Raw genomic sequence first — 25,702 nt, 5'->3', positions numbered from 1 at the left:
TTTGACCCTGGGTGTGAGGTCAGGGGTAGTTTTTTCTACATGTTGGGCTTCACATGAAGCCGAGTGACCCACGTGGAGGTTTAGAGGAGGAGGTGGATTAAGAAACTGCCCCCCCCCCCCCCCCCCGAGAGTTTTCCTTCAGTATTCCGCACTCCCAGCTTTAGAAAACAGGCCACATCTTCCACCCACATTTTAATTTGATATTAATAAAGTTTTGCTCTTCTGCTGTTGTTTGTTGCTGTGCTTGAGGGGGTAAAGAAAAAAAGCTAATTAGATTCTGAAAAATGCTGTTTTTAGAGCATCCTCGGATAGGGGAGATTAAAAATGTGTTTGTAAAGGCTTATTGGATATGTTTACTAATTCCATATTAACTACAGAAAGTTATGCAACAACTCTTCACGGAGATCTGAAACTATAAAGATTACGCAACCAAAGCTGCAGCAGCGATGACATCACAGCTGCAGAAGCTTCACTAGTTTGGTGACGTGTCTCTAAATTCTCTCGCCGTGTGGCTTGTAGGCGGTTACAGATGTGCGGTAAACTGGTGAAGCGTCCAGGACCCAGCTGCCGCACGCCTGTGGAGGGTGGACAGACAGGCGTCAGGTGCTGACGCGTGGATGTGCGCAGAGCACCCGTATCCTCAGTCTTCTTCACACGGATAAGGGACATGGTGCGAATAGACTCCATGACGTTGCGTGTGCGGCGTGGAACACTGGGTCTTTCTTGCCGTCACATATCATTGCCGAGGAATCAGTCAGCTTCATTTGTTTGTCTCCTTTGCCCACCGAGGTGGCGTTCCTCTGCCAGCTGTAACCGCTCCACCCGTTCCGGCTGAGCAGATGAATACAATGGAACGCGCTTAGCTTTTAAATCAATGATCAAGAGTCCCCGGGAAGCAGGAAGGCCCCAGAAGAGCCAGTCCGGAGAACTGGAAGTTCCGGGCCGACAGGGGGGTCACCTGATGGAACATTCCCAGCGTCCCTGTGAGTCCGTGAACCATCTTACATGTGCAATTTTATACCTAAGAGACCAAATTTATTGGTCTTTGCGATGGAGATTTGAAAGATGATGATGTCACCGAAGTAATCAGACGTGACTCATCACAGCTGGACCACCGCTAACCATACATACTGCAATGTGCAGTTCCATAATCCATCTGGAGTGAGAGTGCACGATGGCTTAGCTTGTACACACCGTCCCTAGCGAGTGGCTCTCTCATTCTACCGTTAAACTGCTGACTTGTGCAACCAAATGGGTTATGAAACATCTAAAATCTGAAGTTTTGAAGCGACGGCGAGGGGTTGTGTTTACAGAACAACCATCTGTCGTTTCAGATTTCCGATCCCATGAACGCACGGACGCCCATCCATAATTACCGCTGCTCTGCGCACGCGGTCGGGGATGAAACTTGGGATTGAAATGGGATTGGGGCGGACTTGCTCTGAGCAGTTTCCCAGACGCGGGATCATGGATTAAGAGCGGAATCTCTTTGGATTACAGTTTATGATGACCATTAAGAGTTTTATCCTCGGGGTGCTTAAAACACAGCACAAGCACATTAGGACCTGCTCAGAGAAAATTGCAGAGATTAGGACATTTTGAAAGGTTCAAGGCGCATTTAGAGCACTTATCACTCGCTCTACGTAGGCACAGGAAGCCCGTTGAGTCACGATGGAGGCAGAGATGTTATTTTGCAGTGAGGGATTTAGTTCCTGATGTTGATCTCATTATGGACTCATTTCCAGCCAGGAAATGTTTAACGCTAAGCCTCGGAACATTTGCCGCCCCTCACAAAACGGTTACCTTTGAGTGTCGTGAGCTGCGGGGGGTCATTCTGGGAGCCTCGGCTTCCTGCTGCCAGGCCGCTCGGGTCTGCGCGGCACATCACGCAGCGATGGCCGCAACGGGCGAAGGATGTGCAGAAATGGCATCAAGCTTTTGATCCAAATACAATTAACCTACTTCTTATGAAAGAGAAGAGAGATTCCCACCCCCACAATTGTTTAATCAAGAGGTTTTTTGTGGGTAATCTCTGTCATGGAAGGAAACAGCAGGGGGTTTAAATCCCGGGGTTAAAATCCAGCGAACACAGCCATGGATCCCTTGTGTGCAGGCGTGTGTCACCTGTAGGTCCGAGCACCTCGGTCAGTTCAGAGCATTTCTGCTTTAAAATGCTACAGAAGGCAATATTCTAGTCTGTTTGACCCTTTCAGGCCACTGTAGAAACAGGGCCGGGCAGCATTCTGGCGCCCACATATCCCGTCTCCCGTTTTGAAGCTCCCCCCCAACCAGCGGCTGGTCTATGTGTGGCAGACGTTCCTCATAAAATGTCAAAGCTTATCGCGAGGATTGAAAACGATAGGGCGCTCGGGGACAACGCTCCATCAGCCCGAGTGTTCATACATTAGTAGGAACGCCTTGTGCACGAGAGGCCACGCCACAGTTACAAACTCAGAAACTGGCTTACGTATGTGTCAACATTAATGTTCCTTGAATAGGAAACAACAAGTAATCAATTAAACGTCCGAGGGACTAATGTGAGTCACAGTTTCTTTTGGTGACTCGTTGGATTATCAAACAGTTTAAGAGCTTGAATGAACTGTTGCATTTACAACGCACTGTACTGGCGAGACAGGTCATTCATCAAGTTAAATAACTTAGTCTTATGTGTATTTAATGAATGTTCAGTAATGAAACGCTGCCTGATTGCCGTTCGCCTCTTCCATGCTCGGAAATTCTGAGAACAGTTTCCGGACAGCATTTAAAACCTTTTCTCAGAAACTAAATGTGAACTTAAGGAGCAATTTGTATTAGATGAGCAGATTTTCTCGATATTGAACCGTGACAATAATGCATCGCTGCTCGGCTGCTCACCTTTTTCTTCCTTCTATGTCCGTCATAAACTTGCTGGTTTGTTGGTTCTGAATATTATTTTTAAATGTTTTTTTTCCACTTCCAGTTTTAATGGCAAAAACAGACGAAAAAAATACCTAGAAAATAAACTAGTGATTCATTAATTGAAATGCTTAACTATCATAGTTGGAAACCAGCTAGTTTAAGGCTAATAATATAATTATAGTAAAAATACATTTACCTTTGAAGAGGTAAAAAAGGTTAAATGTGTACATTCATTCGAGACGATTAGCTGTATGTGCTGTATTAGCCAATTAACAATGACAGCAGGCCCACCGATTAAGTGACCTCGTCTCTAACAGAGCGAGCTTCATTTGTGTTTCACAGCCAAAGCCTACTTCTCCAGATGCACGCCCAAGCTCGCTGGCGTTGGGCTCACACAGCTTGCCGGGGATGAGGTCTCAGCCACAGTGCTGTGACGACAGATGGCAACTGGCTCAGAAAGGTTGGCACGTCATCGGGAAATGTGCTGCACCAAAGATGTCCTTTTTAATTAAAAGATTTTGATCTGCAGCGAACTGCAGAAAGTTGGAGGGGGGGGGACGAGAGCTGGCATGTGGTCTGAAATACAAGGGCACCATATGAGAGAATAACGCCGCCCTCTCTGCAGCGCACGTTTGCTTAGCAGAGACGTCGGCACCCTGGGCTGATTCTGAGGTGGAAAAAGAAACTTTTGAAAGCCAGAACGGAACCAAGTTGGTTCAGTCGCCAGGGTTGATGAACACACCGGCCTTGAACTAATATCCTGCACCGCATCTTTATTTAACGACCTGTCGGAGGCGACTGTCAGCCCTGGAGTTGTGACATTTGTCCAGAGGTTTCCTGGCAGCCACACGAGGCTTGTTTGACCCCGACATCCAGATCCGCGGTGTCAGGCGCAAGTAGGAGCCTCGCTTTGATGGCGGATGCTCTTTGACAGATGGGTAAGAATATAGTACATGCAGGTCTGGAACCCCCCCCCCCCCCCCCCCCCTTCTTCCCCAGCACACAGTTCGCGGTGACACATCAGAGCGGGTTTGGCTTTTAGCACGTTTGCACTTTGTCTCGGTAAATTACAGAAACAGCCCCGACCGCCGCTCACGACATGCCACATAACACGGTGCACGTCAGCGTGGATCAAAGGATGCTGCGGTGCCTCCTTACAGACACACGCCCGAGCTGGATCACTACCCACCGGGGGCCGCCGGCGCAGCGCCGCCCTCTTTTGTGCAGACACGTGGATATTCCGTCGCTCTCTGACATTCATCGATCTGACAGCGAATGATTTTAGCGCAGCCTCCCCGGAATTGTCCCCCGACTTAACATGCCGAGGAGGGGGGACTCTGGAGTTCCCAGGAAGTGGGCGGGATTAGCGAGAGTGCAAAGTGCTGCCGACCGTGTTTTATCATCAATGACAACTTCACTGCATATATTGTCACATCCTGGGCAAATTCTAGCCACTGGTTTTTAATTAATCATCTGCTTTACAGCTTCATTTCGGCTCATCCCAACTCTCCTCTCTGTCTCCGATTGTTAACATCATTTGTATTTATATTTATATATATTCTCACGTTATAAAAATAGCTGCATCCGCAGAGCTTGGGAGCACGATGTCACACCAAGTCGGCAAATAATAAGCTACGGCTTCCGTCTTGATAGCTTTGTCGGACTTTGTCGGAGGTAAGTCTTTTCATCACATAATGGCCGTCATGCTTCCCGGCACCCATTTTCCCTTTACCCAGAAGTAATTTTTCCAGTACATCACTGGTAAATTTGACTTTATTTTATCTGTGAAGGTGTAATTATCTAAAGTGGTGATTTGACATCAAAGTAAGAATTTAGGAGAGCGTTTATGATAAAAAAAACCTTTTTAAAAGTTTATATGTCAGAAACGACTCCTCGGGGATGCTCAGAATGACTACATGTGCTGGTGTTTGGTGTTTTATCCACTTTTTCTCTCTAAGGCTTCTTGCTGTTTGCAGTATTACAGGTAGTTCCACCTCGATTTTGAAGGTTATGACAGTGAATCTTTTAGTCCTCCTGCTTAAACACAACTTGAATCCTCATCAGATTAAAGATGAGAGGGTCAGACCAGGGCCACCAGCATTCACATGGTGCTCTTGAGGATCTAACAGCAGAATCTGGATCCATCTGACATTTTGTTATCAGCACTCGGACCCAGTAGATCTTGATTTTGTTCCCATTACCATGTTTATATTCACTCCTCACCTTTTTATTGTTCTTCTTCCATCTGCTCAGCAGTCAACTGTCCCTCTGCACCACCTCCAACAGTTCCTGGTGCTGCGTTCAAGTGTGAGTTTAAGTTTGGGTCAGATGAGCTCCTCGAGGCGTGGTACGAGTAAAAACTCACAGTAGGGAGATGTGGAGGTGGAGGTGGAGGAGGAGGTGAAGGTGAGAGATTCAAGTGTTTTCGTTCAATGAGTGAGCACCCACGTGTTAGTTTAATAAACAGCAGCTCAGATTGAGCTTCATAACATGTCTGAGGAAGCTTACTGTGAAAATAAGATTTCTCAGGTGTGAACAACACTTCCTGATAGGCCGGCGACAGGTCCAGACATTCTTTTCTCCAGCCTCCCTCAATCATTAAATCAATCTTTATTTATATAGCATCTGTCACAATGAAAGTTGTCTCTAGGCGCTTTCCAGAATCCCAGGGCCTGACCCCCAACAAGCAACAGTGGCAAGGAAAAACTCCCCTTTAACAGGAAGAAACCTTGAGCAGGACCAGGCTCATGTAGGGGGACCCTCCTGCTGATGGCCGGCTGGGTGGAGAGGGAGGAGGAGGAGGGGGACAGGTAGAGGAGAGAATAAGCATAGATCATGGAAATACATTAATTATAACAAACTGCTGTTATAGTTGAGTGGAGTCAGCGGGGTCGGAGGTCAGTAGGTCAGCAAGTCAGCATACAGCTATGAGAACATCCCTCTTTGAGAACATCCAGGGGCTCCAGGACCTGAGGAGAGATGTGTGTTCTGGGTCCAGTGTGTCCTGCTTGGAGGCAACCTGACCAACTCAGCTGGTTCCTCTCAACCCTGAGGAGCAGTTTGGGACCCAAACACTTTAGCTGATGGTGAAACTATAGCGGCTGCTCCAAAAAGCAGAGCTGGAACCTTCAAAAGTGTGATAGAACCATGGGTGAAGGACAACTTCGCTGAAAGTTAATGTGAAAAGATCAATCTTTGCTTTGATTTTAGGCAATAACATCATTTAAAATAGCATTTCCTGTCTTAGTTAAGGCTTTAAAGTCAACCCTGTTCTTGGCCAGACGTAAGCGAGACGCTGAGTGAAGATTTTACGTCTGTTATTGGGGAGCGGGCACATGCTTTTTCTCGGTGGCAGATGGTCGTCTGATTTGCAAAGTGACAGATCACTCACGCCGCCATTGACAGTAATGGCTGTGGAATTGAGTGGGGACACTGGGGCAGTAATCCAGTCTTACATCCATGTCCAATCAGCGCGAGGCAACACACATCCTGTCACAATAATTATGACAGAAGTACTGAGACACATTTTTGGCAGCGGCGCCGACGTCCCACCAGTCTTCTCCTTGATTGGCCTTGGTTGCTTAAAAAGTCATTGTCATTTCTCACAACTTCTTCGCTTTGAGGCACAAAGCAATTTTCGGCGTCTTTGCCGCTCACATTCTGTCAGCCCTTCGGGGAGTTGGTGCCATATGTGCGCGACATCACCCCGTCGGAATTCAGGTGGCTCCTTACTGTATGATGCATTTATGGTTCGTAATTAGAAATGAGGTGTTTTTTTTCTTTTACTGAGGCTGCATTCATGTCTTCTTCTGAATTAATGTGTTAAGAGGTCTCACCCTCTTGGTTTTGTCATTTGCATTTTTTAAATGAGTTGTTTAAGTACCACAGGTGTACCAAAAGAAATAAATGATATTGCCTCATCTTAATTAAACTGATATACAAAGCCCGGTTTGTGTGGCTCACTCAAAGCCAGAGTGACTCCTTTATACACCGTTATTGCCTTAGCTCAAAGCTCAGGTGAATAAATAATTAGACTTTTCATATAACATTATTTTACAAGAAAAACCCTCCCCTTTGTCAACACCTGCTAAAGTCTTCTACCTGGAACCAAAAAAAGTGTCTGAGCCTCTGGGGAAGGCTTTTGCTTGAACACCTTGGGAAGAGGAGGGCAGAGAGGCGAGTTCGTGTTTCAGAAGGTAAATTCATTTGGAGGAGAGTTGAAATATTTCTTTGTTTTTAAGCTAAACGAGTCCAGAGTTCCATCAACCAAACGAATCCAACAATGTTCATTGTTTCTATTTCTTCAATAGCTTTTTTCATTTTCCTGACGCGTAGGTAATTAAAACATATCTCAGGTCTGTCTGAAGGTATGTTTTAATTACCTTCACAGCTGATGTACAAGAGAAATGAAAACGCAGTGGACCAAACTGTTAAAAAACAATTCATTATTAGCTCCAACATTTTAATTCATGTCTGTCTTCTTTACCTTCAGCTTTTCCTCCTCCTTCTTCTCTTCCTGGTTAGAACGGCTCATTTTAGCAGCAGCTTGATTTATCCACTAACATTAGCTGCCCTTAAACCTGGTAGCTGATAAGGATCTGGTCTTATCTGACCTCATGTTCCAAGGGGTTAAAACCTGTGTCCGTAGTGTACAAAGCTTTAATCTTTTTCAAGATGTAGTCCAGTTTCCTTTGGAATAATTCGCTGCTCTTCCGGTTCAAGCCACACACGTGTTGCTCACATCACAGCACTTAAACATCTGTGGACTAGATTAGTTCTGTAATCTCCCCCTGAATAAGAGAGACCTCTCTTCACGGTCCTGCTGTCGGCGTGCTGTGAAATATTCCAGCCACTCGACTGTAAATAAATGCTAACAAGATTATCAGATTAGCCTTTATCCAAGACGTCCGCTGACTGCTGGGCGCCGGAGCTGCCGTGATGGAACAGAAACCCCGTGAGAGGAATCACATAAAGATGCAGCAATTGATGCAAGACACATACACCCTCTCTCTCTCTCTCTCTCTCTCTCTCTCTCTCTCTCCCTCTGTCTCTGTCTCTCTCTCCCTCTGTCTCTGTCTCTGTCTCTCTCTCACTGTCTCAGACAGAAAATACGAGGGCTTTTAAAAAAATAATTTTGCAATGTTTTGCTGGTGTCTGATGACACAGCATCTTATTCTCAGATGTTCTACACAGTTTATGTCCTCTCTGAACTCGATCTTTCATGTTAAAATGTGTAAAGTGTCCTGCAAACCCAAGTTTTCCTCTTTGAATTGGACCCAATGTCCTTTGTGTTCAATGAAATGTTTCAGGTTTGTAGGAAAATGTAATATTATGATGTGCTGCGGATGAGCTCAATGTATTGGATCAACAAGATCCTTTACATTTTTTATGCTCTAGTAATTAAAAATAATAATAATTTGGTAAAACGCCTCCTCTTAAGTAAAAGCTCTGAAGTTGGGAAGTAAGTTTTCCTCGCCAGCATGCTGTGATTGGCATCTTCTTTGTTCTGGACTTGTGTCCAGATCTGGCAGACCCACCTGCCTCCCCCGTCTGTTGGTTCTGATGGTGTCTTGTCCTGTTTTCTCTCCGTCTGTTTCATCTCAATACGTCTCTCACTTCTCTCCTCTTTTCTTCTGTTTGGGAGTCGAGTTTCTTCCTCTGGCCAAGTTTGTCCACTTCACTTTATTTCCCTCCTTCTTTCCTCCCTCCTCGCTCACAATAAGGAAAAAGCCTCCAATTTAATTTGCGTTTAAGCTCTCATATTTCCAACAAAAGAGATAAAAGTCTGTTTTAAACATACTTTTGTGTGCTGTGGATTACCTGCTCGGCAGCACTTTTCATATAGAAAACAAATGTTTTTGAGAATTCCTGGCGCTCCCGGCGCTCCGGAGGCGACACCAGCCGCTGACAGTAACCCAACGGATGACGGACAGCATTGGAAACGACAGCCAAGCTCCTCGTTTAATGGCCTTCGTACGGGACGCCGTCTGATGTCAGCGGCAAATTGCAAATGTCAGGAACGGCTCATTTGATCCTCGCAACCAGCCGCCGAGCAGAAGGCGGTGCTAAAACTGTACATCTCTGTCTCCTCTCTTTGAGTCACGCCTGCACGCATGTTCCCGCAGTGTTGGGAGACCGCCGCCATCGGCTGTTTTCCTGTGTTGTTGGTGTCGCTGGGTTTTAGGCCAACATTGGCACAGACCAGCTTTTTCCCGCTAACTCCTCCCACAAACAACGTGTCACAACACCGAACGATCCGGCGTTGACGCGCCCTTTAAGGATGTGCTGATTAACTGTGTTTTGACTGAGCAAACGCCAACATTTTAGCCAAATTAAATTTTGTTAACGGTCACTGGGTCGAGCAGAAAAACAAATATGAGCGTCTCTGGCGCGCGGCGGCGCCTCCTCTGACCGTTCGTGCAGCCTCCGGGCCGTCTCCAGGGTGAGCGCTGGACACATTCTAAAGTCAAGCATGAATACATGGGCTGACAAGCCAATTATAAAAGCTCACTTTATTCTCCGCACCCCCACCTCGGGAGGAAAGCACACGTGAGCGGCGTGTCAGCCCGGTTCAACGTCATGACACAACAACAAAAGGCCCTTACGAGCAATCGACCAGGACAGATTTGTGACCCGCGTCATGTCGGGGTTCATCCGGAGGGGGGGGGGTTCGCATGTAATACTTTAAAGATGTGACGCGGCGCAGGGATGCTTGTCAGGAATTCCAGCGGGAATGGTGCTCGCGTTCCTCACCGATGTTTCGTGTGGGCTGGCGGCGCTCTGCAGCCGTTTCTGGGGAAACCCATACGCGTGCTCTGACTCCGTCACCGTTGGACTAATGAACATTGACATGAAGCATTAATGAAAAGCTAACAGCAGAACTTCTTTGCCTTTCAGGTGAACGTGTTCCCAGGATGCCGCGTGGCCTTGACCAGGATGATGTACTGTCCCTACTGCCGCGGGCTGCCTGGCCTGAGACCCTGCCAGAACTACTGCCGCAACGTGATGAGGGGCTGCCTGGCCAACCAGGCCGACCTGGACACCGAGTGGAACCTCTTCATCGGTAAGAAGTCATTCCCAGCGCCCTTTCACTTCTTTCTCTTTTTCCTTTTAACACCTTCCGAGGTCTGTCTCTCCGTCTGCTGGGTGCGCTCATGCTTCAAAGTCCTGCATTACTTTTCCAAGGCAGCCTTGAATGGTCTCTGTGGGAATTCGGAGGGATGTGCCGCGTTAGCTTCAGCCTTAAAGGATTTACGGAGACAAAACTGAAATCTTGTTTGCGCTCCTATTCCCTCTCTCTCTTTTTTTCCCCCTTCTTCTCTGTCTGAAATGTTGTTTGACGTTGCTGGAACCCTGGCGTAATGGTTTAAGTGCCGGTCCCTGCTGTTTGGGATTGATAAAGGAGAGCAGATCCAAGGCTAAAACAATTTCTATAGTGTTTCCAGCCGAGCTCGGTAATATAACACTCGAGTTACAGCATAAGCAGCTGGCTGCGGTAAGCTGCCCTCCCTGTTAAATGGATCCCAAGGAGATGCAAAGGGCATTCCTTTATTTGTTATGGACCTTGATCCCACCCTAGACTGATTTCTCTTCCCTGGCCAGGTGAGCTGGGCCTCAGCCTTCAGCTGTTTTGTGACAGACTCTTTGTTTTTTTTCCAAAACTCATCCCATCAAAAACCACTTCCTCCCTCCCGCGGCGCCTTTTGAAGCCACAAAAAAACAACAAACAAACAAAAAAAAAATCTCGCATCTTCATTTGGTGTCAAAAAGTTACCGTCTCACTTTAGATGTCATGAAGCAAATCCGCTGCCGTCTGTTAGCCGCTGTGATGGATCTGGTGTAACGGAAATGCTCTGGAGGTTTACCAAATGTGGATTAGTTGGGCTTTTAAGAGAATCTGTGCATCCCCCATATTGTTCCTGCTGTAGGGAACAAAACAGCTGCATCCCCGCATGACGGTAGCCAACCCTGGTAACAGCAGTAATAATAATATGCATGTGTATATAGTTGGAAAGACAAGACACAGTGGCACGCGGGACTAAAACGTGCAACCCATGATGATGTTTTTGAGCTCTGCTGAAATTTACTGGTCTTTGCTAAAGACCTTTGGTTCCGCTCCACCAGTCGGCTCACAATATTGATTTGACTTTAAAGACCAGCGTGTCAGCAGTCACTTTATCTCCGTCATTGTCGCATTTGCGCACGGCTCATTTTAAGCCCTCGGCGCTATTTACACATGCTGAAATGTCCCGATCGGTGGCAGTGATGAGAGAGGAGATGGTTCGCTGGCTTCTGAAGCCGCGCCGAAGAAGTCGAGGCAAGGTTGTGTAATCTGTTGAGCCCGCTATCGGCCTACAGCTGCTTCCTGTTAAACATTCATGCTCCTCCGTGTTCCCCCGTTCCCAAAACGCATGACATCAAGTGCTGCTTGACAGCAATTTCTGGCGAGCGCAGAACAATAAATGGAGCGCGCTTCATCGGATTCACACATGGAATTTCTCTCACATGGCCGCCTTTCCTCGGATAAAGAGGGAACAGCTTTCAACCCTAGTTGTTGTTTTGTTTCTTTTAAATACGTCTGTCCCGATGCCAGAGAGCAGATTATAGAGCGTTCCTCATTACTGGAACAGTTTAGGAATTTAATGCACAATGTGCAGCAGAACCGGTGGCTTCAGATTCGTCCCTTTGCCGCAGTCAGAACATTGTGTTTCTTTACTCTCCATCTCTGAAGTCTACATTTATTTTGATTTTATGCCTTTAAACAGAAGAAAAGTGGCCTTAAGTGGGGTGAAAAGGAATAAATACAAGAACGTAGTTTACTTGGGTGCCCTAAATGCAGCACCAAGTCAGTACATCATTTAACTGAAGCAGAGGAAATCACCAGTCCCGGGAAATAAATACGTGTTTAGAGCTGCAACGTGAATCGGATGGTGATCCGCTGACGCCCAGGAAGAGTCGCTGCCGCGTGCAGAAGAAAGAACTGCAGCGGGTTCACTGCCGGGGTCCGTCATTCCTTAGTAACGGTGACAGTTTGGGAAGGTTACCATAACAACCATTACTTCCACACTGAAAATGGATCATCGGTGTCATTTAAAAAGCGAGCATGTTACTGGAGGAGGGCACGACTTACCTGCTGGAAGCTGTGCCGAGGTATTTCAGTCACCGAGAGTTGAAAGCGCGCGTGTGTGTGTGTGTGTGTGTGTATTCATGGGGTGGGGGGGGCTGCATGGTTCTTGCCAGTTGAGGATACAACACCATCAGTCTGCTGCCATTATGACAAATTTCTTGCGCGTTGCATCGCGACAGACACATCATTATCATTTTTCTTGTCAGCTCCTTGTTAAAATAGCCTAAAAAGGGAACAAGGACTCAGATTTTTTAGGCTCCTTCCACAAACAAGGCCGTTTGTGTCCATGTTTTTGGGATTCAAAAAGCGACAGTTTGGTCTGAGCCCCTTGATGCCAGTTCCTGACTCACAACCTCCCCAGCTTTTTTTTGGAGCATGGTGCCCTCAAATGATTCCTTCTCGCCACAAGTAGTCAAATAATGGCGCTCTTATCAGATGCTGCCTGTGGTTGCCGTCGCTTTTAAAGCTGAATACATTCAGGTATAGTTGGGTCAGCTCTGTTTGCTGTGATTGATTTTTGCTGGGCCGTCGGCCTCCCAAGGTGCAAAAGAAATTAATGTTTACAAAAATGGGCATCTATTGTTAGGAATACATTTTTTGACAACCAATCAAACCTTTTCCTCCCCTCCCATTAGTCACCATGATGACTTTCATTGCATTTTTCTTTGACCACCTAAGGTTCTTTTATTGTGGTTGAATTTAAATAAACAATAAATCCACAGTTCCCCGGGAAACGCGTAACAGGAAAAATGCTCAACACCTTTCACCAATCACATGCCTCAGTTAAAGCCAAACGACACCACTCATTAAAGCATCAGTTCAGAGCTGTGCTGCTCAAACACGAGGCAACTCCGGCTAGGATGTACTTATGCACCCATGTATGCATGAAGCTTCCAAGTGAATGATAGATGACATTATTAAATAAATACTGAGAGCCGAGGGAGAAAGGACGCACAGTGTGTGTGTGTGTGTGTGTGTGCGCGCGCGCGCGCGTGCGCAGGCTCACAGCGTCTGTCAAACACATTCAGCGAGGCTTCCCGGTCACAGCCAAAAGCTTCACATATGAGCCCCAATGCTATTTGTAGCATTAGCATGTCAAAAATGAATCCACATTTGAAAGACTGCATCATGGTTTGTCCCCCTGTTGGAGGGACGGGGTTAAGGTCAGCTCGCTGACCTTCATGGCGTCACAAAGTGATGCAAATGTTGTGTTTCAGCTCATCACTGGGTTGGATCATAAACTTTCACCTTTTCCTCTGCAGAGGCCTTTGACACCGCTGTGTTAGAGATCCACATTGATTTCATTTGCTCATTTCTTTTTAATTACATGGAATGTGTCCAAGTGTAACAGGACCTCCCCTTCAAGAAACCCCCCACCTTTTTGGTTTCTGCAGGTTATTTATCTCCTGTCTTGTCCTTCGGGGAGACCTTCCTGTGGCGTGTGCACGGTCATTAACACCCTGCACACTCTTCATGCTTCAAAAGGTTTTCTTGTTTTTGCAGACATGAGACATAAAAGTGCTGCATCTTTGAGGTAAACGACAAAGACCCTGGCTGACGTTAGCTCAGCTGCTGCTACTGGTAATGGACTTGGCAGGAACAAATAAGCTAGCTTTTTTTTTTTTTTAAAAGCCTAGCGAAACTAATCTTCATATCTCTGGGATTGTTGCAGCTCCAAAGCAAAAAGGCTCAAACACAAAGAGGTTGACAACACAGGTTTAAACTTATATTAAAAGTTATGTAGGTGCCAGATAAACAAAACAAAAGAGTATGGAGGACAGAGACCCACCTGACAATGGGCCGTAGGATCTTTCTCCTACGCCCACTAAGGCTGCCTAACCAAGAAACGGCCTCAAAGCCAAAGAGAACAAAAACCAAAAATGGGACCACGGGCCACCTACTCCCCAAGCAGAACAACAAAGCCAGAAGACATGGGACAAATGGAAAAACCAGCTACAGTGCTTGGATGCACCCAATAACGCTGTAAAAACGGCGAACGAAACGGCTGGGAGTCAGTGTGCGTACGTGAGAGAGAGCTGTGCACCTCCCCCTCTAAATACTGCTCCCCCTACCGGTGTGCATTCACAGAGTGGGAGGAGGGAGCCGAGAAACGGGGCCGTGCATAACGGGGGACATTAAAGTACCTCTGTATTCGCTGCTGGCTGTCTCCTTAATGCTGATTTTTTTAAGAACATCCAACATCTACCTGCCTCGTGTAAACGGGCAACTTGCTAGCATATTTAGCTTTGCCGCAGAGGTCCTAGCATCTGGCTGGTTGCTAATCAAACATATCATCTGTCATTGGTATTTAAGACGCGCATCATTTGAGAACATGGCTGGGATTATCACATTTACTCTCAATCTTTGAGCTAATTGTTAAAAAAAGAGACAAAAACAACAGCAAAAGCAAAGGGGGAAGCAAAACAGCCAAAAGACAGCACAGTTCAAATAAACAGCTAACAGCAGCAGCTGCCAAACGCAGCCGCCGGGTCACAGAAACGAGACGTGACAACCTACATGCGAAGAATTACAGCTGTGGTATCTGAGTCGCCGGGTGAGCTCAAGTCATCCAGAAACAGCCTTTAGCGCTCACAAATTCAAGTCATAGCTGCTTTTTAATTTGCGTTCCAGCAGCGCGAGCAATAAAGGGGAGACTCCTGGACTTTCCACGTTAAAACGGGCGCTGCGATGCAGCCCCCTCTTCCAGCTGCAGACTGGTGGGAACTGGGAAGAGGGGGCAAAGGTCACGGGAGGGGTGGTGGATCCTTTTACTGATGTTGCACAAACGGTTTACTCTGATTGAAAATCTAGAAGATGGAAGTTTGGAGAGAGACTAAAAAAAATGATTTGGGTTTTTAAAATATTTTGACTCCCGGTTTTCACTCTCATCATCGTTATCTGTGAATTAAGCAACATATCAAAAGTATTTTGACAATAGTGACAGAAAATGAAGTCATTTGTGTAGAACTCAACAGGAACCTTGATTAAATTGAACCCAAAGTCTCCACAAACATAGTAAACTGAACTTAAAACACTCTAAACGACACTTTATCTGTTACTTCATCATTTCTTTAAGCTATTAAAGATTATCATGAGGTGCTTTGTTTCTTCTGCCATATATTTATCGCCGTTTATATTCCACACAGAGTTTAAACTGCCTGTAATCGGGTCAGGAACTCTTCACGTGTTCGCATGTTCTGGCAAACACGAAGAAGAAAACATCAAAGCGGCATGTTTAGGCGACAGATTCCCTCACACAACAAAGCCGCTGTGGTGTCGCCGTGCACCGACGTCCTCCTGACGGAGCTCAGAACCACCTTAGATCAGTAAACGGAGTCGGACTGATGAGGCGTCCTGAACCGGTTCGACGTAAACACGATTGATTGCAAAAAAATAAAAATAAATAACGAAAAATTCATTCAAATACCATTTGATGTGAGTTCAGCAACCTTTAAAAGACGGTTCTCGTTTTGAAGGTTGATGCTTTGATTCCGTATTCATCCTCAGGCCAACGCTCACTTTAAAACAGTTTTAAAGGGTCAACAGTCGGTAAAGGCTGCATCCAGCCTGGCGTTTGGCTTCAGGACGTCGCTGTAAAGCAGAAGTATTTACCAAAAATGAAAGCAGCCTCTTTGATCTGCGGCTGTGATCCCAAGCACACAAAGGAAATGGTCTAATTATCAGTCGCACTGCAGTGAATTAAAAGGAACTGGGGGGTTTTAAGTGGAGTTCCCTTTATTGTTTCTCTCATGATTCCACATTAAAGGTGCTGATCTGTCCCAGATTTATGGAGGAAGGTTTGACTGTTTTCCCAGGGGTCTCTGCAGGGGGGTGTTGGACTGCTTCCAGCCCCTTCTGGGTGAGGCTAACGGGGGAGATTTCAATGGGAAAATAAATGAGTGCAGACTGAAGGAGGAGGAAAAAGCCAACCCCAGCAACAACTCCACTGGTACGACCGTGTGAAACAGAGGAACTAAATAACTTTTATTCATTAGAACGCGCGAGGGACTGATCGTACGGGATGAAAGTTGATCAAATACCTACTCATTTTCCAGCAGGGTGAATTTAGCTCCAGATTAACATTTAAATAAATAACAAACAAAGGTATTTACTCAAAAGAAAGGCTCTGCTGTCAGAGGTTCCCAGCACTCTTCATCTCTCTGAGGCTTTTAGTACAGAGACCGGGGTACTTCTCGGGCTGCTGGCGTGCACTGACCTCTGACCCCTGAGAGAAGCAGCAGCGACCACCTGGTGTAAACAGACAGGAGAGGTTTCCTGCAGCGACGACACCTTTACACATCAGGCCGGTCCATCCAGCTCCTGTATGAATATCAGGAAAAGATCAGTCCACGTCATGTTGACGTCACCTGCACTGAAACCGAAAGGGTGATCTTAAACCTTTTGAGGTCAGGATTTGTCAAAAATGCTGCACATGTAAGTGAATCAATACATTTTTATTCCACGGAATACCGCGCCAGGACGGAATGCTGAGATTCAATATTTAATCTGATCTTTGGTATCGATCTTGCTTTGGATTCTCTCAGGAAAGCAGCTGCAGCTCTGTCTTCTGTCCTTACTTGTCTGCAGCCTGAGAGTTTAATATCCTTCCCTGTGCCCGAGGACGAGCGTCTTCTGTAGTTTAGGGTTGGAAATCTTAGCTACTGAAGGTTTCATTTGTCCATGATCCTGTTTACATGAATAATCCAATTACATTTATTCAGATCCAACTTGATTTGAACGTTTGGAGCGTCTTTATCTTCCGCTCATCCCATCTTGTCTTGTTGAACATGGCGACACCAACGATCTTAGTATCAGCTGTCCCGATGTGGGCGCTAGAAGACCCTCAAAACAGGCTGCAAACGAGGTCCGTAAAATAATCGCTCCTGAAATCGGATCACAATCGAACCATTATGGTCATGTAAACCGCCTCAGTCTCATCGGCTCCCTCTCTGATATGTAATCATCATGACAGCCATTTTTATCTGCGGGGAACCTCTGTAAAGACTTTTCTGGGACAGACAGACCTGCAAAGGCTACTGTAATTGTGGGAAATGAGCAGATTTGTATTCCGTTCCCGAGGCTCAAATGGATTTCCCCCAACTACCATCAGCAGTAACGACGTGGTCTGATGTGGCTGAAGCGGAGGTCAAAGTTTCCGTCCGTAATCATAATAAACAGAAGAGTAACATCGACCACATTTCAGCTTTTTCCAAACCTGATCCGCTCCACTTCTCGTTTATTTACAGCTGTGTTTTTTGTTTTTTTTTAACTACTGACAACGTTGTATTTTTTTCATTGGCTGGGATGATGGAAATCCTGCCCCCTGCCAGCGACCCAGCGGGGTGCGTCATTTTCAGCCTTGCCTTAAACCCAGATTAGGGGGGTTGGTGATCTCTCCTGGTGTCGGCTCGGATCACCTGCCGTGTGACGACCGACCGCAGCGACGAACACAGGGTACGATGAACAGCGCGTTCCCCTCCGCTCCAGCGGGGGTCATTCCAGGGGCCCTCTGTGATCATCACCCCTGGAAATGTCAGAGCAGAGTGGCAGTTTACCAGCGCTAGAGCCCTCCGCCGATCTTGTGGACTGCTGTTGGAAATGTTTCATGGAAATATCGGCAACGTTATTTGCTCCAGCCGGGACAACTCCCAGTCAGACTGGATCAATAGCGCCTTCCCTTTGTATGAGCATATTATCGCAGGATTTTAATGAAAATAAAACATGGCAGCTCTGTTGGTAATCTTTGTTGGGTATTGATTCATGCCAGGCCCGATATGGAGTAATAGCATCACGCAGGCACCGGTTTTATTGGGTTTTCCTTTCTGTCTTTTAATTTCTGGTATAAATTTTGTTGATTCCTCAGGACATTATTAGATGTGATAAATTCGAGTATGGGGCAACAAGCTGGCTTATTCTTAAAAAACAAAACACATTCTGTCTCTTCCAGAGTTAATTTGAATTTCATTTTGACAGAATCGATGGCTAGAGCGGCTTTTCTTTGGGCTTTTTGTTTTTTTGTTTTTTTTAATTAAAAGCATTTGCAACTTTAACTGCACACATTCATACATTTATTGATAAAGTGGGGCATTTTACCCCAACAGAGAAAAAATGAATTAATCAGAAGACTTGTCTCTGACTGACTCGAGTGATAAACATGTAGGTTAATCAATATTTTATCGAAAATGTCAGCTATTTATAAACTCAGCGCATTGAAATTTAATTGGTATCTGATGCCGCGGGTCCTCTGACAAACATCACATCTCCATATCTGTGTCTAACACCGTGTTGGTTTGTTTGAAGGATCATTCTGGCAGGTTTCCTCTCTGTTCTGTTTGTGATTATTAGCCGCCTTCACAGGAGATTCCATCTTTGTAGCTCTCATTTGGTTCTCTCACGTCCTGATGCTAGCTCAGGAGCATTTACAGAATCTGTGAATCTCTGTTGGCAGACGCGATGTTGCTGGTGGCAGACAGGCTGCAGGGACCCTTCAACATCGAAGCGGTGATCGAACCCATCGACATCAAGATCTCGGAGGCGATCATGATCATGCAGGACAACAGCATGCAAGTGTCAGCCAAGGTACTGTGGGACTTCACGTCTTCACGTCGTCACAAAAGAGTTATCTTGATCAGACAAGTGCAAAATGATCAGCTTCCATGTTAAACATGAGAGTTTAAGTTTCTTTTTCTTATTGCTATAGGGTACGTAGCTCCTAAGCTGTTACTCTATGTGGTGTGCCTCAGGGCTCCTTTCTTGGTCCCATCTTTTTCTTCTGTTGTCATTGATAACTCAGTCGTCTTTAGTCTCATCACCCTCATTTTTGTTGCATGATGCCATTTGCTCCAGTTAAAAGTAGTGTAGAAATTTGAAAAGAAAAAAAAACTCTTCTTCTACTCCTCCATCTCTGACCTATATATACCATTGACATTTTTAATAAAATCCCTCTGTTGCTTATTCACACAGCATTTCTAAAATATTGAAGGAGCTCTGTGGATGAGAGCCCTCTCCATCCTTCCATCAGATCACGACAGACCATTGACATCCTTCTGTGAAGCTCTTTATATTTTAAAAAGGAAACATAAAATGTAGATGTTTAAACAATCTTATCCGACCAGTCGGGAGCTTAAAATGCTCCCGCACATCTAAAACTCATTTTTATTTTGAAAAGACATGTTGGGAAGTTTTAATTAAACCATTAAACCGCACCTGGGAAGCAGACCTGAAGGTCATCTTTTTATGTGCAGGAGATGAATTTTCGTAGAGTCCTAGAAACAGTTCTCATTTTGAAGGAGGACACTGAGGGTGGTTTCACTCTACTGTCTTCCTGGTTAAAGGGCAGATTAATCAGTGGGGCTTTCTTCTCTGATCCGGCCCTGGATCCTGATCTGTCTCTATGCCAGAGCCACAAAGGTCAGTGGGAATTAGATGTCACATACTTTTCAGAATAGAGGAGTTGCGAATTGTTGCCTGTTGTCTATGTGCTTCAGGCTGCGAACCTGCAATCTCATACCTGTCTGACAGATTGCCCTGAGATTACAATCTTTCCCCGCGTCCGCATCTTAAACGCATATAAAACTTTTCCAATCATCAGACTGTGCGGAACGTGTCAGGCGACGATGCGGTGGCCTTTCATTCCCACCTGTTGACAGTCAGGGCCACGGGATTGTAATCATGGAAGAGGAATTGATAAATACTGGAGAGAAGACAGTCTGTTGTCTACAGCAGCGCGTACACAGAGGAATGCTGATCAGCCACACTGCCTGCAGGTGTGCTGCCGAGGCCTTTAAACCTGCAGAGATCCAGACAGGAAGTCCTATTAATTGTATTGCAGCATTGGGCACAAATGGGTTGCCCTGGCAACACTGGTCAAACGCACCTAATTTTCAATTTGAGGACAGGGTTGCATTCTGACGAAGAGCTGTGGAATAAAGGGTGACTGAAGGTTTTTGTAACCAATATGGCAGTGAAGACCCGCAGGATGGTGGACGCCACCGGCTCCGCCATGAACAAACTGTCTTGGGGCTTCAAGGGAAAAGTGCCTCAAAGTTTTTGTAGGTGACTTCAGCTGTGGCTTGAGCAGGGTTTGGCACCAGGTAGGTGGTTACCATGGAAAAAGAAAAGCTCACTAGGGTTTGAAAACTGCCCTTTAAGATGCAGCTCACCGCGTCCCCCTCTGCTTATTTTCAGGTCTTTCAAGGCTGTGGACAACCAAAGCCGTTAGGAGTGGGCCGATCCGCACGTGGCATCGCAGACGTCTTCAACGCTCGCTTCAGGCCATACCCCCCCGAGGAGAGGCCGACGACAGCAGCTGGCACCAGCTTGGATAGACTGGTAAATCCCAGAGTTCAAGTCGATCTTGACCGAATCGTGAGGTTGCTGACCACAGTCGATTTTCTGCCCTCAAACATCCAACGTTCTGGGTGACAGACAGATTCATAACGGCTAATGCTAAAGCGTCTCGTTTACTCCGTAAATATGTGTAAAGTTCAATCACGTGATGTTAGAAATGCATTGTTTGCTAAACGAGACCTGAACAGTTGTTATCCAGTCTGTTAAAACAGATCCCAAAACACTCAGGTCATGCATGTGAACATGAGCCTGAAGGAAAAAAAGGTATTCTCAACATAAGTACGTTACACTTAGCTATTAGACCGTAATTTCTCTGCTTTCTGTTTGATTTCCGGCTCAATACTTCAGCAAATGCTTCTGTAATCCCCTGTCCAATTAGCAAATCCTTTGGCTAAATATGTTATGGTATTTTAAATAAGGGGCACGTTTAAGAGAGCGCTATGTAAGTTGTCCCATAGGATTAAAATGGAAAATAAGCAGAAGTTGTTTAAAGCCTGCAGTGTGTCCATCTCATATGTTTACCTGAGGTTTTAGTCGTGTTTCTACAGTAGCTCAGAATGGACACAAAGGCTTAAATATGTGTATTTGGTAATATTACCCATCAGATAATTCAGCATTACTGCGATTTTGTTCCCTGACAGCTCCACAGTTCTCCTGTATTTACCGAAACATTCGTGCCAACTCTTCTTTGTCCACTTTTGTTTTAAACTGGGATTGATCAGTTTCAATAGCAGCACGATTCCATCAGATTTTATGTCGGGAGGATCCATCCAGACGTGCTGAATCTCTCACTGAGCCGAGGCCGGTCGACGGAATAGTTCAGCGACACCATTTATCACTTAACTTTTTGCTTCGCTGACTAATAGACATTCTTTTTCCTCTCTCCTCTCTCAGTGTCCATATTTCTCTGATGTCCAATTAAATCTCTTTCTTCTTCTTCATTTCTCCGCTGCTCCCAGAGGGTTGTGTGGAGGACAATGCAACACAGTGTAAGCCTTTCAAACCTTTTTCACCAAGCTCATCGGTCTCGTGGTCCTTTTTCCCCCTTCGTCGTTGAAGTTCTTGCACGTTGTATAAGTGTGTTGGGGCTCTTTGTTTCACTGGCTGAATGATTTGGATTCCTTGATCGAAGGTGTTGAGTTCAGTGCTCATACTGCTTTTCTCTCTCACTCAGGCAGCCCAACGAGTGGGTGATTAGGTTCTGTTAACACTTTACAGACAGAAGGTTTTGAGTTTAAATCACCTCCTGATTGAATTTGGCATTTTCCCCGAGGTTGCTCTCCATACAGCTGACGTTATCGGTGTCGCTTAATGATGTGCGCTGGGATGTGATGGGCATGTGTTAGCGCGGCAACCTCGCCTTGACCCCATGAAGATTCCAGGCCCTTTTCGCAATGGAAACAAGCTTCAAGCTTTGTTTAATCCATCGATCGTTACGGCCATAAATCACACCAAATAGTGAAAAAGCGGAATGACGAACTGATAAACAACAGGCCGAACATCTGCAATCTATTCCATACGAAATGACTGGATGTGTTTGGTTAGCGTATGGCCAGGCCTTTTGTTTTGGAAATCAGCGTCTTTTGCACATCTACAAGTTAATATGACAGATAAATTAAGTGTTTTGGTGTTTTTTTCCCCTTAAACTCAAACCCTGAAGACCCAAACGGCATGATTCATTTGGGTTCAGCCCTCCGTTCTGCATCGCTAACCCAGCAACAGCTAATTGTGTCGTCAATGAGTGGAATGTTTCTGTGGGTGAGGAAAAGGTCAAACCCTTCACAGCAGCAGTGATTGAAACACGGAGATGAAGGTTTATTTAAGGTATATTTTTCTGATGAAAGTTGCGATTAACTCCTTTCAGCTAGCATTCTTAGCCGCTTGTATCGGAACTGTTTCCGGCTTCTTCGTGTGGGTAGCAATGAATTTCATGCACGCTTCATGTCTGATCTTGGTTCTCCTGCTGCACAATGACTTCCATCATGGGGGCCTTTAGCAGATTTGAGTCCTAGTCCTAGTGTCCTGAGTGTTTTGTTTTTCATTTTGTTTTTAATGTTTGGAATCGTTTCACATGTTTCAATTCATGATTGCCCTGGCGTATTTAATTTAAGGCGACTCCTCATTTAGCACCAGAGTGGGTTTTCTAACAAAGCAGAAGCCTAATTTACATTTCATTACTGTGTAATTTATATTAATGGTATGGCCTCACACAAAAATCTGTCTCTGTGTTGTGCTGAGTCATGACGGAGGGGAGACAAACTTCTAGTAATTGAAATTAAAATGAAAACTCCTCTGTTTGTTTATTTATTTGTTTGTAGTTTTTACAGCTGTGCTGGCACTAGCTACAGACTCATTTGAATCTTTTTAAATCCTCTTTTTCAGCCAAAGGTGGTTCGCATTTAGCTGAGAAAAATTACTTTTTGCCAAAGAAAAAAACGTGAAAGTCTAAATCAGCTGGTGCAGAAGTTTATGTTTCGACTCTTTACAATTTGCTTTTTCCTTGACGTACCATTAGTCCCAACCTTCGAGTATCTAGAGCCGGTTCCATTTTGGTACAAGCTTTTCCATCAGTGAATCACACAAAAACAGTCTTTTTTGGGGAGAAATGACGCTGGATCATCATCAAAAATGTGGAGGAGCGCTGCGAATCAGGAAGAACTCTTTGAGGGACATTTTGTTTTGCTGTGATGAGTCATAAAGCGAGTGAGTCAAAGGAAAACCACATGACCCAGTCCGCACCAGTGCCTGGAAACACACGTTTTACCAGTGGAAACAGGAGAAAACAGTTAAATCCGTATTGGGAAGATTCCTTTGTGGAACATTTCTTAAATTCAGCGATGCAATAAACACACGGAGCAACAATCTTCATTTATACCCATAAACAAATGTGTGTTGGTATGTCGTTGTCGTCCCCCCCCCCCCCCCCCCCCCCCCCCCCCGACCCCCCCCATCATGCACTTAAAGCAAAACTGCTACACACACATTGAATTTCTCTATTATGCAAATGTTTGAGTAAAAACGCGTCCAGGGGGAACACATTATTGATTCATTTGACCAATTCCTAAATATTTTCGGCCACCCTAATGGCTTGTTTGTTTTTGAGCACAGTTGAAACGAGAATGCCGTCGGAAAAAAAAGCGATTTAGTCATTAGTTGCGGTCAGGCCTTTCTTCACGCTCCATTTGACATTTCAGCGGAGAGCTAGTGCCAGTAAATGATCTGACAAAGAAGGGAAAAAAAGTAGAGTGTTTTGTTGATTCCAGTGTTGATGGGAGCTGCACCAGCAACATTTTACTGAGATTTAGAGGAGTATTCTGTGGATATGAATGTATGCTGGGGGGGGGCGGAAAGGCAGCGTTGAGCATCCTTCACATTTTGGAATAGGCCGAGAAATCACAGTTCCTGTGTGAAAGCTTTCCCCTGCCAGGGCAATCAGTCACTGGGAAAGCACTCCACCAAGCATGATGGCAGACACAATCTCAATTATGGCAACGGTGACGCCGCCAAATTGGTAAAAATTCACTAGTCATGCCGTAAAAATGGAAGCAGGCAGAGCTCCAATGACCTGCTGGTGTGTCGTGCAGGTGGTTAATAAACCCCTTTATAGTATATTCTGTTCAGATCAGCAGGCACACAAGAAGTTATTCACACCTGGAAGATAATTTAGAGCACCGGCGTGCCGAGTTTGGACTTTTGGCAGCAGTTACGATGTTAAACTGCAGTTCGGCTTTCTATATTTTATATTACAAGTGCGCAGAGGAGTCCGAACTCGAAATGAGCCACTCAATCACTCATTCATGCACCCAAGACGGGTTCTGCTTGAGGAAACTAAGATGTGTTTTTTTGGGAATCGAACCATCAACCTTCATGTCACCAGCAGAGCAAATTTCTGTGTTTTATCGCAGCTGGATTTATGGCACATTATTAAAGCGAAACCTCGCCCTTTTTTCCACTCTCTCTGTTTTTATGGAGCGGGTTGTCTGTTACGCGCCTGGCCTCTTTGGTTCGAGCCGGCGCGCTCACGCCCGGCTTTATTTGTGCGCGCCCCTGGCAACGGCGTCCAGCTGCGAAACGGCTCCACGGGTGCTTTCATGGGGCGTTTCATCCCCTCGTGTCTCGCAAAAAAATCTGTGATCGAGCACAAATGTTGCTGAGAGCTCTTGGAGGGTGTGAGATCTGTTTTGGAAGACGTGCGCAGCGTGGGCTGTGCCGCACGCCGTTACCGATGGAAGGCAGAATCAGGGTGGTGGTTTCAACCCCTGCAGTCCCACCCCCCGGCCAGATGCTCCAGTTGTCCACACCAAAATAACTGTTGTGTAACAGATAAACCAGGGATTTAACACCAATTTCACGGTTGCAGAACATTCATTTAAGCCTTAAATTTATGTAAAGTTCTTCTTTTTCCTGATACCGTAAATATTTCCATCCATTTTCTTCTTTACCTGCTACACACTGGTTGGCGACACTAAGCTGTCTCCTGTTTGATTGGTCCGTTGTTGTCGCCCCACGATATCATCGCTGGCAGAGCGTTTGAGGGAAATTGCCCACCCGGCCTGCTTTTCTGGGCCTTGACCGCTCCAAAATAAAAGCCAGCCTTTGCCAAAAAGCCACAACGCACACAGGGATCTGTCGCCTTTCCCGCGTCCTTTCGTGGTTTTAGCCCACCGCCGTTTCCCGGGACAGGGTTTTGGTTTACACACCTGCCCGGAGGTCGAGGGTGTTTTACCTCAGTAAACCCGAGCCCCCGGAGCCGAAATCCTGTGTGTGGTTAAGACAGGCGAGCTGAAATAAACCACAGCGTGTCAGGAGAAATCCTGTTTGGTGCATTATTAAAAACACTGAATCAGGAAATGCAGGTCGCTGGGTCTACAAAAGAACGTAGGGCTTTGAACGCAACACAGAAGTGGTTATTTTGTGTTCCCCTATGGATGTTTTCCTACATTTTAAAATATATCCTCGACACACTTGATATCATTTAGATCCCCCCAGTGGCCAGAAAATGGCTCAACTCACAGGTTTCTGTTGGTCTCTGTGCCCTAAATAAAGGAAATGGTGGCTCTTTATTGGTTCCACGTTCCATCCCTGCCTATTTATCAGAATTAAGATAACCCTCTTTTCATGAATGCAGCAATATCCTCTGCAGCACTTCTCCGATGTTTGTGCTTTGATCCGGAATGTTTTTGGCACCATGAGTGATGCTCACTTTGCTAAATGTGCTGATAGCGCTGCATCTCCGATGCTGGCGAGGTCTATTTTGCTTTATTGAGTATGTTTATATTGTGTGTAAATGTGAGAGAAGATAAAAACAATGTTTCCTCTTTTTTTTCC

The 25,702-nt window shown here is 45.7% G+C and overlaps 1 protein-coding gene across 2 annotated transcripts in view; it reads left to right on the top strand.

The window, feature by feature from the left end:
• gpc6a (glypican 6a) overlaps positions 1–25,702 on the top strand; it is an 84,621-nt gene that overhangs the window by 44,901 nt on the left and 14,018 nt on the right. Inside the window, exons 4-7 of one of the 2 annotated variants that reach the window (XM_003969907.3) lie at positions 9,796–9,961; positions 18,474–18,604; positions 20,213–20,356; positions 21,334–21,363. In XM_003969907.3, the coding sequence (XP_003969956.2) occupies positions 9,796–9,961; positions 18,474–18,604; positions 20,213–20,356; positions 21,334–21,363 (471 nt within the window). The remainder of the gene's footprint in view (positions 1–9,795; positions 9,962–18,473; positions 18,605–20,212; positions 20,357–21,333; positions 21,364–25,702) is intronic. The other variant, XM_029846276.1, reaches the window with a different exon arrangement.

Source organism: Takifugu rubripes, chromosome 13, assembly GCF_901000725.2.
Source record: "Takifugu rubripes chromosome 13, fTakRub1.2, whole genome shotgun sequence".
NCBI lineage: Eukaryota > Metazoa > Chordata > Actinopteri > Tetraodontiformes > Tetraodontidae > Takifugu > Takifugu rubripes.
The sequence above is the reverse complement of the archived record's forward strand: the minus strand, read 5'-3'. Positions and strand labels throughout refer to the sequence as shown.